Source organism: Pan troglodytes, chromosome 1 (assembly GCF_028858775.2).
Source record: "Pan troglodytes isolate AG18354 chromosome 1, NHGRI_mPanTro3-v2.0_pri, whole genome shotgun sequence".
NCBI lineage: Eukaryota > Metazoa > Chordata > Mammalia > Primates > Hominidae > Pan > Pan troglodytes.
This window is the reverse complement of record NC_072398.2, coordinates 197,181,455-197,195,755: the sequence shown is the minus strand read 5'-3', so window position 1 is coordinate 197,195,755 and position 14,301 is coordinate 197,181,455. Positions and strand designations below refer to the sequence as shown.

Below are 14,301 nucleotides of genomic sequence, written 5' to 3'. Positions count from 1 at the left end.
GATGAAAATTTGTTCTTCTGGAGCTCTGGTTGGGCATTGGGCACAGGATGATTCACCACCCAGCCCCCCTCACTCCCACCCCCTAGAATGTAAGCCCCATGAAGGCAGGCATCCATTATGTATTTTTGATCACTGTGTACCCGGCACTTAGCACAGTCCCTGGAACACACAGAATACTCTGAGCTTAGCAAATATTTTGCATGGAAACCGTGCCAAATGCCACACTAAGCACTAAAGGTATAGCGTTGCCTGCCCCACGGCCCCTGCCCCTGGAGAACTCAGGGTCAGGTGGGTATGGAGATAATTCCAATACAAATGACCAGGGCAATGGAGAGGATGTAGACCTGACCACATGACCTGGGTGATAGCAGAAGGGGCAGCTCAAGCCTCTGGCTGGGAGCGCTGGACAGGTTTCTTAGAGGTTGTTCAAATCTGGGAGTCAGCCTGGATTGCCCTGTCCTTCTCCCTCAGCTCTCCTTAGTCTCCTCCTGTTGACTCCTCCTCCCACATACCCAGAACCCTCTGCTATCCACCCCGTCTCTCCCTGCCTGAGTTCAGCCCTTGCGACTCCTCATCTGGGTGCCAGTAGCAGCCTATGGTTCCCCTGGCTCTTCCTTCTATTTCATACTCTACAAAGGAGCACAAGATCACTCAGAAATAAAAATATGATGATTACCATCCCCTGCTCATTGATCCTTTTACAGCTTCCCGAAATCCACAGACTAAAATCCTAACTCCTCAGCATGGCAGGACCCTTGCCTACCCCTCCCACCCCAGCCTGCTCTTTGGCCATCAGCGACCTTGAGATTTACACGGCACAGCAATGAGTGATCTGTAGGGAGGTGGAATAGTGCAGTGGCAAGAGCTCTGGGATCACAAAGCCCAGGATCTAAATCCTGGCTCTGATACTAAGGAACAGACCTTGGGCATGTGACTTATTTTCTCTGAGCCTTAGTTTTGTCATCTGTAAAATGGAAATGGTAATAACAAGGTTGTTGTGAGGATTAAATGAGCTTCTGTACACAAGATAATTGTCAAAATGTCCAGTATGCAGTGTGTAACCAGTGACTAACCATATTTCCTCAGTGTTATTGTCGCTGCTGTTTGCAGAGCCCAGCCGCCCCTCAGACAGCTGTAACGTGGCACCTGCCATCCTCTCTTCCCGAAATGAACACCCTTTGCTTTGTCTACCAGACAAAGAATCATCTTTCAGTGTTAGTGCAAGCGCATTCCCATGTGGGACCTTCTTTCGAATCGCCCAGGCAGACTTAGGAGCTCTTTCTCTCTCGCTCCCAGCCCCCTTGGACATTTCTGTTGTTATAGCAACAGGTGCTGCAATTTTGGGCGTGTGTTTCCCACTGTTAATTGGTAAGTTCCTTGAGGACCGAGCCAATGTTTTTTGAAATGTCTATATCCCAGCTTTTCTAGTGAAGTGCAAGGCACAGAGAGGGGATTCAATAAACTTTTGAGGCATGATGGGGGAGGATGGAGGAGAGGATGGAAGGAAAGCAGCAGGAAAGGAGAAATGGAGGACAAGAGCGTAGAGTCTAGAGAAGAGCTAGAAGCTCAGTGTAGTGGGAAGCTCAAGTGATGAAGAGAGAAGAGGCCAGAGAGATGGTTGGAGGGAGACCCTGAAGGGCTTGGCTCGATGAGTAATAAGTCATTTAAGCTCCATCCTGTGGGTTGTCAGCTCCCTCAGAGCCAGGGGTCGCATCCCTTCCACTCTTTGTATCTCCAGAACCAAGCCCAGTGCCTTATGCATACTAAGTGCTCAGACCCGTTGTTGAATCAGCACAAACTCCTAGTGAGTGACCAGGACATCTTTGGTGCATTAGGAACACCCTGTGGGCATGCCCAGACCACCTGGATTGCCTCAGAACCACACCCCACTCTGCTTTTCTACTTCTGATTATGCGAAGGGCACCAGGAGGTGAGAGACCCCACATCTGTAGGTGCACCTATGGGGACTGATGTGTTTTTCTGCACACGATTGCCACAAGTGGAATGGAGGTATGGCTGGATGAAGTGGGTGACATTCTTCCCTCCCCATCTCCTTCCTCTATAACACTGTCATGGGTTTGTCACCAGCCAAAGGAGACTGGAAACAAAGGACATGGAGGTAGCCTCCAAGCTGTCTGCATTAGCCCCAAACTAAAACTTACCGTTTGCAAAAGCTATGTATTTAGAGAGTACATCTCACTGACAAATTACTTTCTACCAAATTTTAATGCGGCAGCATCCTCTGCTGTTTGCCAGCCCAGCCTCCAGGGGCTAGAACAGGCTGGATCCCACTGGGACTTTTTGAGAAGAGTCAGCTGCTGCTTGTATCTAGCTCAACTTTGGCTCCCAGTGCCCGAAAAACCTTTAGAGGTATCATGGAAACTCAGCGAGCATCTTAGGAACATGTTAGTGACATTCTTGGCCAAAGTTGGAATGTTTGGGCCTTCCAGTTTATGGGGAAAAGACAAGAAGTAGAGGCGTACTGAAAATAACAGAAGAGAGGCTGAAAATAGACATGCGCTTGGCATCTGACAAGAGGAAAGGCGGTGTCCTAGAGGGAGTGGTGAGTGATGCTGGTCGGCTGCCCTTGGCCTCCTTTGAAGTCTGCTTCTAAAACCACCTCTTCTGGGGGCTCAGCAGTGCCCACAACTGGAGTGAAGTTCTGAAGAAGGGGATGTGGCACTGCCTGCAGAGAGCAAGTCTTGGCCCTCTTCTCCCCAACTTGCCCTCAGACTTTATTTTTACTGAGGTTTTAGCCTCAATCTTATCTGCATGTCAGCTTTCTAAGCCCACCTGTTCCCTGTCTCAAGGGAGTCTGACAAACTCTTTTTCATCCTTCAAGCAAGTCTCAGTTTCAGACATCACCTCCTCCAGGGAGACTCCCCTGATGCCCTTCAGCAAGATTCGCTGCCCTTCCTTTGTATTTCCCTGTCTTCTAGCACTTGTTCTATGCTACTGAAAACGGATTATGAGTTAGGTGAAGGCAGAGATTGTCTTGCTGTCCTTGTAGCCTCAGTGTCCTGAACATTGTCTGCAACACATCATAGGGCCTTAGAAAATGTTGAACAAACAGATGAGCTCATTTCTAACATGAGTGCCCTGGACTGTTGGGCACCCCCTCTGCATAATCTCTACTGTCCTGCTCCTTCATGTCTGTAGGGTCCAGGTCCCAGCTCCTTCCTCCCCTGGGCCAGCCTCCCAGACTCAGCATTAAGCTGCCAGATTCCAGACTCCAGCAAGGAAGCAAGGAGACTTCCAGATTGATGCTAAAACTTGTTAGCAAGTTGTATGTAATTTTATAATGTTTCTGGTAAGTGCTAATTGCCTGTTCCTTAAATATTTCTTGTTCTACTGGGAAGCAAAGAAATTGCAACTATGAATGCATTTCCCACAGCTGGTCGCCCCCATGGAGGGAGACTGGCTCAGAGTGCTCAGATATTGACAGATCAGGAGTCCCCTCCCCCGCCCCCTGACCTGGGATTGTGACAAGCAGAACTGGAGGGATTTCTGGGAAGCAAATGCCCCAATTTTCCCACCAGGTTCATGCTTTCAATGAGGAAGAAAGGATGATACTGGAGTGCCACCTGCCTGCCCCTAAGGTTGTATCTCTCTGCTCAAATTGGGACAGAGTGGGTATTGATGATGATGATGCAGCCAGATGTGCCTAAGGGATGAGTGGAAATGATGGATATGGGAGGTCTCTGCCCTTGGATGCCTTATGCCATCCTACGAGAAACCTGCATCACAGCTATCCGCCCCCCAACCCCTGCTCATTCCTGAGTCGAGATGTCTATCCTGTGTGGAACTCCCCAGGAGCTGGAATAACAGGGGGGGTAAAATGGAGGCAGAGGTAATTCTGAAGCTTCAGGTAATGATGTAGGTTGGAAGAAGAGCTGTAGGCCTTGGAGAGCAGAGAAGGGAGTAAGCTTCCAACTGAGCATTTACTAAATGCCAGGCCCTATGCTGGGTGCTTGACTATACTGAGTCCTCATGAGACCCTGGAAAGATAACCATTCATCAGCCCCTCTTCACAGATTAGGAAATTCAGGCTCATTGATGAGGAGAGACTGGCACACAGGGAGTCAAAGGAAGATCCTGATTATAAGCTGGGTTTGCCCAACCCCAAATCCTACGGGGACAATAGAGAATGCATGGGCTGTTGGCATCTGTGCACTAGGAAGGTGGTAAAGTGGACCAAAAGGGAATTGAGAGGGTGCTGAGGAGGGTACCTGATTGTGACTGAGTAGATCCTCATTACAATTAAATTCTACAAGCTTTTCTGAGCATGTGTCCTGTGCCAGGCACTGAATTAGGCTCTATAGGACTGCAGAGATTTTTGTCTTGAATGGATTCATAGAAACCAGAACTTGGTGGAATTATTATTATGGAGAACTTTGGATGTCATGTAGAAAATGTTATGCTTTATCCTAAAATCAATGAGAAGTTGTCATTTTTTTTTTTAACTAGGAGAGAATTGTGCCAGATTTGGATTCTGGGAAGATCACTGCTCCATGTGGCAGATGGGTAGATGGGAGTGAGAGGACTAGAGCCAGCGATGCTGGTTGGGAAGACTCTGCCGCTATTCAAGTGAGAGGTGATGAGGGAGGGACTCAGCTCAGCAGTGAAACAGAAGTGGGATGCGGAAAACTGACAGAATCTGGGAATGGAGTCAGAGGTGGGGAGAGGGAAAAGGAGGAGGCAGAGATGAGGCCTAGGGATGGCATGGATGGTGGTGCTGTTCGTGAAGATGGGGTACACAGGTGCAGGTCATGGGTGTAGGGGCAGAGATGGCGAGCTTGGTTTTGGATGGTATTATGGACTGAACTTGTGTGTTCCCCCAACTCCCCCAAATTCCTGTATTGAGGCTCTTAGCCCCCAGTGTGACTGTATTTGAAGATGGGGCCTCTAAGGAAGTAATTAAGGTTAAATGAGGTCATAAGGGCAGGGCCCCGATCTGAGAGGATGGATGTCTAAGAAGAAACAACACAAGGCTCATTCTCTCATTCTCTCATTTTCTCTCTCTCTCTCTCTCTCTCGTGTGTGTGCATGCACCCAGGAAAGCCCATGCAAGGCCATGGTGAGAAGGTAGCTGTCTCCAAGCCAGGAAGAAAGCCCTCATCAGAAACCAAATTGGCCAAATCCTTAACCTTGGATTTCCAGCCTCTAGAACTGGGAGAAAACGGGGTGCTGTTCTGCCTTCTCTAGACACATGGCCTCCTATTAAAACAGTACAACCGTTATCTTTACCCCAGGGGACATTGTGGTATGACAGTGTTTGTGTAGGAAAGATGGGCCGGCCTTCTGTTATGGGGTGCTCTGTGCCCCCCAAAAAGACATGTTGAAGTTCTGACTCCGGTACCTATAAATGTGATCTTATTTGAAAACAGAGTTGTTGCAAATATAAACCACCCTGTCTTTTTTGTTTTTGTCCCTTCCAGCTTTGACTTTTTATTTGAGGGGCGAAGCCCATCATTCTCACACCCTCCTGGTGAGGAGCTCCTTCTACTATAAAAAGGTGGGTGGGTTGAGTCCCCGGCCCCCCCCAAGTGACTCCCTATCCCAGGGCATTTTGTTGTCAGCAGACTATACAGGTGGGTGGGTTTGAGACAGCTGAGAGGGAAGGCATATCAAAATGTGTAACAGGAAGACTGAAATGCAAGTGGAGAACAGATGTGGAAGTCACCAGAGTTTGGGTTGAGGCTGAAACCATGGAAGTACACGTGATCAACTGCAGAAGGTTCTAGAATAAGAGGACCGAAGGCTGAGGATAGACTCTTAGGGGCAGTGGGGAGCCATGGAGGAGCTGTGAAGGAGCAGCCAGAGATGTAAAAGAAAACCAGGAGGTGGAGGTGAGAGGAGCCCAAGGAGCAGGATGGGCAAGGACAGGGAGTCACATCGGGGTGCCGGGGACTCAACCCACCCACCTTTTTATAGTAGAGGGGGCTCCTCACCAGGAGGGTGTGAGGATGATGGGCTTCACCCCTCAAATAAAAAGTCAAAGGTGGAAGGGACAAAAACAAAAAAGTGGCCCACCCAACTTAGCCCCTTGAATTTTCACTGAGCCAGGTTCCAACGCACTGTGAGGCCTCTAGGCACCTGCGAGCCTGATTCTGCCTCCTGCCACTTCTGGCTCCACGCCCTGCACTGAGGCCTTACAGAGCCACCTCATTTCTCTGCCAGTCTGGGGAGAGAGGGCCCTAGGTGGGGAGTGCTGGTGTAAGGCAGGGACCTAAACCCAGGGCCTATCAGAGCACCTGGAGGCAGACCCAGGTGCCTGGCCTGGAGGACAAGAAATGTGGAAGGTTTGGCTGGAGAGAAACTTTGGTGACACCCCCAGGGAAGGCACCATCTCTATGCCAGGCAATGTGCAAGGAGCTTTGAGATCTCATTTCACTCTCCTAACAATGCTCTCAGATTGGCATCATTATTTCCATTGTACAAGTCGGGGAACTGAGGCTCAGAGAGACCACAAGACTCAAGCTTACACAGCTGGGACCACACTGGGATTTACTAGGTCTGGTGCAATTTCAGAGTCTGTGCTATTTTCTAGAATCCACTGCCTCTGTGCACAGAACCTGACGTAGTCCCTGTGGGTTTGCCATGTCTCTAAACACCCAGTCTGTCCTTCCTAATTTGTCACGGCTCCAAGGAGAAGTCCTGCTGACACCTAGTCCATGAGCAGCATTCACATAGCATATGCTTTATACCACATCCAGGCTGCTAGTTATTATAATCACAGCACCCAGCAAAATGTTGGTCACATAACAAAAGCTTAGCCAATACTGGCTGAGTGAAATGGACAAATGAACTTGTGAACTAACTCCCCAACCTCTGGTGACATGGAATCCAGGCTCATGATACTTGGTCTATTTGACTGGGGCAAAGCTTTGGCTTCTATAAAGATTTTATAAGGAAATGAAATTATGTAACCTTGGGAGGCTTCTGGTGCAAGGGGAAAATCCATGGGCTTCTGAAGCCAGGGAGACATGGGCTCAAATCCCAGCTCTGCTACTTTCCACAGTTGTGTGTGACCTCAGGCAGATTACTTCACCCCTCTGAGTCTCAGATTCTTCATCCATAAAATAGCAGCCATTTTATCATTGTAAGCAATGAATGAGATGAAGTAATGTCTTTCAAGCCAGTGGTTAGCTATGAATCCTCTCTTAAAAGAAGGCTCACAAAGAGCAAAAGAGAAGAAAGTAGAAGAAACAGAGGCAGGGTGGTCAGAACCCTCCATCCTGGGCATGCCCTATCCTACCATGGAGGTCCCCGGAGGGTACCCCAGGTCTTTGCAAGACACTGTGAAAACCCTGAGATAATTAACATAAAGCTATGGCACATAGAAGGCTTTCAACAAGTGGTATGTCCCTTTCTTTTCCAACAAAATCACACCAAATGCATCTAATTCCTCTTTCCCACATGAAAGCCCTTCAGATATCTGGACACAGCTCTCAAATCTCCCAAGTCCACTTCTTCTCCTGCATAAACATTCGGGGGCCATCAACATTTCTTACAGGAATTGCCTTAAATCCTCTCCTTATCTATCCCAAGCTGAGGTCCCACATCTAAGCTCAATTCTCTGGTGCCTGCTCAGGGCAGGATAAAGCACAACTAACTTCCTGGGATAAATTCCAGTAGCTAATTTTTTTTTAAGTCTTAAATCATGACTTGATATTTATTCCCACTTTATCTTTTCCTACTAATTTAGTCAATGGCTCTAACTCACCCAGATCTTTCTGCACTCTGTTTGCTGACTAGCATTGTCATCCCTTTCAAGTTCACGCTATTTACATCTTATTCAAACCATTGGCAAAATATGGACAGATTAAGGGCATGAGGATGACATGGAATCATTTCTCCCTGCTTTTGGGAACATTCACGGCTGAACATCCATAGAATTTCTGAAATGGGTGAAAACTTAGAAACTTTGCATCCATCTCCATTCCCCTTTTCAAAGTAGTGAGTGACAGGGCTTGGACCTGAATCAAGGTCTCCTGATAGTTTTGTCTGGTGCTCCTCTCATAGCCCCACAGCTGCTTATGTGTAACTTTATGCACCGGAACAGCCCACTCATTGAACTACCTGTGTACTGGCTCATTAGTTACTCACTAATTGCTTTGCAATTTGCAACATTTCTTATGTTCACATTTCTTAATCTAACCATCTTCACAGGACCCTTGTGACCCAGGTTGTATTATTATCTCTGTTTCACAGATGAAGAAACAGATCTTGAGAAAGGTTCCATGACCTGCCATGGAGCTAGAAAGTGACAGAACTAGGATCTGCACTCAGAGTCTGTCACCCCATACGTATTTTCTGTCTGTTGTTCTGTCTTCCCTAGACACATGGCCTCCTATTCTTAAAAAATCTCAGTATAGCTGTCATCTTTACCCCAGGAGACATCATTGTATGACATTGTTAGTGTAGTATGGGCTAGCCTCCTGTTATGGGGTGAACTGTGTTCCCCAAAAAGACGTGCTGAAGTTCTGACTTCTGGTAATTATAAAAGTGGTCTTATTTGGAAACAGAGTTGCTGCAAATGTAATCAAGTTAAGATGGAGCCACACTGGAGTAGGGAGGGCCCTTAGTCTAATATGCTGGTGTCCTTATAAGAGGAGGACAGAGAGACACACAGGAAGGTTGTGTGATGACAAAGGCAGAGACTGGAGTGATGCAGCTACAGCCAAGGAACAGCAAGGACTCACAGCCACCACCAGAAGCTAGGGAGAAGCAGGGGAGGATTCTACCCAGAGTGGGGGCATGGCCCTGCTGAGCCTTGATGTCAGACTTCCAGGCTCCAGAATGTGAGAGAATAAATGTCCATTGTGTGAAGCTAGCCAGCCCAAGAACACGAATACACCTCCTGTGTACCTGTACCCAGTTTCGAAACAGAGTACAGGTCCTGGAGCAGGAGGAACCTATGGTACACTGGGGGTATGCTGTGTGAGCCACACTGAAGGGACACCTTCTCCCCGCTCCCTGGGCCCCTGTCTCCCTAGTAGCCACCTAGTCATTTTGAGGACTTTAGGCTCACTTTTGTGTCAAAGCGCTTTCCTGATCCCCTTTCAGACGTTCCTGAAAAGATGTCTGCTCCCTTCTCTGTGCTCCCACTGGCACTGTCCAGGCAGCTCTTTTGCATGCCACTTCGTTTGCTTTCCCCTCCATCTCGCCACTAGAGCACAAGTCAGTTGAGACGATGCCTAGACTTGATGTGTCTGTCCCCCTTGTGCTGGTCTAGCATCTAGTACCTAAGAGGGGCTTAACAGTAACTTGTGGATGGCTTCTCCTTCCATCTTTGTAGGGATTGGCATTAGCTGTTATTGGCCAAAGGGGGTTTGGAAGTGTTCAGAAGGGTGATGTTGAGGGTATCTCCTGGGCCCCAGGGTTTGCAGTTCCCTTAATGCCTATTCTAAGCAAGAGATGAAGACTCTTGTCTGCATCTTTCTCAGGCCACCAACAGTGGTGTTTATCTGTTCCTAGCCCTATGCACAGTCACTCATTCATCACATGCAACCAAATAGGGTATCTTGGGAAGCTATTGTCCTCTCTAAAGATTTTAAAAATAAGTGAGGCCTCTTAAAAGTCTCCATGAACCAGGTATGAATTGGGGATGGAACTGAGGTGTGCATCTGATGCTGGATGCCTAGCATTTTAAGTGTTTTATCCCAGATAATCCTCAAAACAACCAGAAGGCCCTCAGAACAAAGAGGTGGCTGGGGCTCAGAGAAGTGGAATAACATGCCTAAGGGGGAGGAAGCTAGTGCAGGGGAGAACCAGGATCCCGTGGCCGGGCATGGTGGCTCACGCCTGTAACCCCAGCACGTTGGGAGGCTGAGGCAGGTGGGTCATTTGAGGTCAGGAGTTCGAGATCAGCTTGGCCAACATGGTGAGACCCCGTCTCTATTAAAAATACAAAAATTAGCCAGGCATGTTGGTGTGCGCCTGTAGTCCCAGCTACTCGGGAGGCTGAGGCAGGAGAATCACTTGAACCTGGGAGGCGGAGGTTGTAGTAAGCCAAGATCGTGCCACGGCACTCCAGCCTGGGCAACAGAGTGAGACTCCGTCTCAAAAAAAAAAAAAAAAAAAAAAAATTCTGACTGCAAATCCAGACCCCAAGTCTCTGACTCCCAGGACACAGTTCATCTGGCTTGCCAAAAGCAGTTACCTTCATAAGAAGCCTTGAATCCCAGGGAACTGCCACTGCCATCAGTCTGGAAGAGGAGCCACATTTGATGATTGGTGCTGACAATGAGATCCGGGACCGATGTACCTGTCAGGCTGGCAGGAGAGAGATATTTAGAGGTGTGCTCTCCACCATGACACCCGAATAGAATGATTGCCTGACCAATGACATTTAAAGGACTATCCAGGATCCAGGCCCGCTCGGGCAAATTCTGGGCCCCACTGTGTTTCTGACACTGGAGCCCAGCAGCATGCTCTCCCTGTGCTGGGAAGACTCATCCTGTCTTCCCCTTGGCTGTGGGTAGAATCTCCTGGGTTGAATCACAACTTTGACTCTCTAGCCCTGACCCTTGGGCTCACAAAGGAGATCTGTGTCCTTACTTGCTCAGGGGACAGGGATAGTTGGAGCCAAATCCAATCAAGAGGGTGTCTACATTCTTGCAACTTTTGATCTCTTGTGTGACCTGTATTGCAGAAAAGACCGCCCCCACCCCCACCTCCTTGCTGTCTTTATGTGGGTTTCCCCTCACAGAAACCCATTTCTCCAGTTGGAACCCAAGCCATTCTTTCAATGAGACATCTCCTTCCATTCCAGGATAAGGAACAAGGCTTAGAGTGTAGTCATTATCTGAGGGCCACATTCTTATTGAAGAAGAGGGTTTAAGCATGGGTGTGGGGGCGGGGGGGGGGGGATTCAATTCATAATCCCAACCCCAAGCACCTACCCATGTAAGATACTGCGCTTATCAATTTCCTACCCATTATCTCATTTAATGGCCCTGTTGCCAGGAAGGTAGGGGTTGTCAGCCCATAGTACAATGAGAATATGGAAGTGCAGAATGGGCAGTGGCTTCCCCAAGGTCAACCTGATACAGTGGCAGAGCCAGGGGTCCCCTGTGCAGGCTGGGATTTCCAGAAGAAATCCAACCTCATTCTTTTGTTGAGATCAGACAAATTACCAGCACAGATGGAGGCAGGGGGTTGTGGAGTGGGCAACTAAACTAATGAGTCCTAATCTCTGCTTCACCCAGGGTCTCAGAGCTTGGGAGGCTGTCGAGTCAGCTGCAGAGAGGTCATCACACCATGGGGGATATGGAAGTGGAGCTGGGATAGAGCACATGGGATCCAACAGCCTGGCCTGTGTGACATCCCTGAGCCTGGGCTCTGACAAGCTGAGTAAGGATTGTGGCCAGGCCAGTGCTGGCTCCTGACTCGGGTGCTGATGAGCAAGGGAAAAGGCTGGGACCCCTGCTTTTCCTCTGTTTGACCCAATTACAGCACCAGGCTCTGAGTCCACCATTCATTTGCTGTGGGACCTTGGGCAAGTGGTTGAGCCTCTCTGGACTTTTTCACTCTATGTTAAATGAGGGGATTGTATGGTATGATCCTCAATAGCCTTTTCAAAAGTTCTGCTATTCTAAGGTTCTCTCTATGTCAAAGCACATTGGGATTGTGGGAGGAAAGAGAGCTGGGATCCTAGTCTCTTGGGCACAAAGAGCTGAGGCACCATATGGGTCAGTAAACTAGGGCAGAAAATGAGTGATGGGGATGCACCAAGTGAAGGGGAGAGGTAAGTGTGATGGTGAATTTTATGTGTCAACTTGACTAGGCCACAGGGTACCCAGCTATTTGGTCAAACATTATTCTGGGTGTTTCTGTGAGAGTGCGTTTGAATGAGATGAACACTGAAATCGACAGACTGAGTAAAGCAGATTGCCCTCTCCAAGGTGGGTGGACCTCATCCAATCAGTTGAAGGGCCAAACAGAACAAAAAGATGGACCCTTCCCTGAATAACAGAATTCCTCCTGTTCAATTGGCTTTAAACTGAGACATCAGCTTATTTCTGGCTTTTGAACTTGAACTGTAACATCAGCTCTTCCTGGATCTTGAACCTACTGGCATTTGGACTGCAACTCCATTATTGACTATCCTGGGTTTCTAGCTTCTTAACTCACCTGGAAGATCTTGGGACCTGTCAGTCTCCCAAAATCACATGAGACAATTCTTTACAACAAATTATCTATCTATTTGCTATTTGTCTGTCTGTCTGTCTATCTATCTATCTATCATCTATCAATCATCTATCATCTATTTATCATCTATCTGTGTATCATCTATCATCTATCAATCAATTGTCTATCATCTATTTAATATCTATCTATCTATCATCTATCTATCTCTATCTCCTATTGTTCTGTTTCTCTGGAGAACCCTCACTAATACAGTGAATTAGGCATGGGGGAGAATGCCCTGTGGGCTCACATTCCATTCCTTTGTCTGGAGAAATCCCAAGTCCCAGCCATGTCACCTGATTCAGTGGGTACCATTGGATAAGATAAGTCATGTAACTGCCTGTATAGCATCATCTCCAGGTAGGTGTAGGGAAGTTGTGAAAAACACCCAGAAAAGAACAGCCTCAGGACAAGCCAGCTGTTACTAAATGGCCATTTCTCATTCAGCATTAGAACCAGAAGGAGATATCCTGGAGCTAGCCTTGTTGGGAAGGAGTGTGGCATGGGACATTGTCCTTGGCTGAAATCAAAAGACATGAACTTGAGTGCTGGTTCTGCTATCAACCTTCTCTGAAACCTTTGGGCCTCAGTCTCCCCATCTGTTAAAAGAGAATAATAACACCAGGGCTTAAGCGAGATAATTGATGCAAAAGTTTCCATCCCAGTGCCTGGGAGCATGGTAGGTGTTTAATGTTGGTGACACTCCACCTCCTTCCTGGAAGGGAGATGGATGTGGTCAGGGTGTTTGTCTCTGAAGCTAAGCCACATGTCCTGAGCAGAAGCATTTCCTGACTTTTTTTTTCTTTTTTTAGACAGGATCTCACTCTGTCACCCAGGCTAGAGTGTAGTGGCATGCTCTCAGCTCACTGCAGCCTCAACCTCCCAGGCTCAAGCTATCCTCCTGCCTCAGCCTCCTGAGTTGCTGGGACTATACAGGCGTGCACCACCACATCCAGCTAATTTTTGTATTTTTTGTAGAGATGGGTTTTCACCATGTTGCCCAGGCTGGTTTCGACCTCCTGAGCTCAAGCAATCTGTCCGCCTTGGCCTCCCAAAGTGCTGGGATTACATCAATACACCACCACGCTTGGCCTTTTTCCTGGTTTTCAAGTCAGGCTATTGGTGGTGGGCAAAAGAGAAGCTAAATGGCCCCCAAGAGCACAGACTCAACATAGTAGAATCCCATGACAGCTTGATATTCTCCTCTCCCTTGTCTGGAACATGTCATACTGGTCTTTTTTGGCTCAGGAAGTGTGGCCACTATGTCTATATGGTCCTGATTCTCTGAAACCATCCATTTCCCAGGGAGCTCTGAGCATGCAGAAAGGTTAGCAACTCATTTCCATTATTTCTGTCTGAGGTCAGGCTGCCATGGCTGGATGTGGCCTGGAGTAAAAACTGTCAGGGTGGCAGAATCAAGGTCTGCATGGAAGCAGCCAGCCAGTGGAAGGCTCCAGGTTCATCCACAAAACCTCGATCTCCCCTGCCCCTGACAGACTGCTCATTCTGTTCACATTTCATATGAATTCAGTGAGAAGGTGCCCAGTGTTCTTTTCCCCTTGGTCAGAGTAGAGAGAGGTGGAAGGATTATTGCCAAAACTAGGAACATTGCAGGATACTGTCTTTGCTGTAGTATGGTCTAGGGACCAGGCAGGACTCCACAAACTGCACCCCACCAACCCCAGCCACCGTCCCACCTTCCAAACAACATGCCCCACTGCACTTACATGTAGAGAACTGTCTTCTGGTCCCCATCCTGACCACCATCACCGACCGTCAGGGTGTCATAGCCCCTCTCCAAATCAAACTCCTCAAAGGCGAGCTTGATCACCTGGGGAGGGAACACAGGGTTAGGAGCAGGCAGGGGCTGTGAGGAAGCCTTCCAAAGCCTTGAGGGGAGGAAGGATTTTCTGTGTTATGTCCCAATGCTCAGAGTCACTGGTGACACCATCCTAAACAAACTGACCATTTCTGTCCCACTTTAATGAGTGTGAACTATTTCTCTCTAGGCCATGCAGTCTCCAGGGCCCCCTGATGTTTCTGAAGATGTTCATGGCACATCTGGCCAATTCTGGTGGCTGTCACAGCAACCGGGCACATCTGGCC

General features: G+C 48.2%; 1 protein-coding gene across 5 annotated transcripts in view; it reads right to left on the bottom strand.

The window, feature by feature from the left end:
- The window catches only part of CSMD2 (CUB and Sushi multiple domains 2), a 643,557-nt gene that overhangs the window by 264,198 nt on the left and 365,058 nt on the right, over positions 1-14,301 (bottom strand). For 4 of the 5 annotated variants that reach the window (XM_063782964.1, XM_016958727.4, XM_016958733.4 and 1 more), the window contains exons 11-12: positions 13,923-14,026; positions 10,166-10,278 (exon numbers count right to left, since the gene is read on the bottom strand). The exons of the other annotated variant lie outside the window; for it this stretch is intronic. In XM_063782964.1, coding sequence (XP_063639034.1) covers positions 10,166-10,278; positions 13,923-14,026 — 217 coding nt within the window. The remainder of the gene's footprint in view (positions 1-10,165; positions 10,279-13,922; positions 14,027-14,301) is intronic. 5 annotated transcript variants of the gene reach the window in all.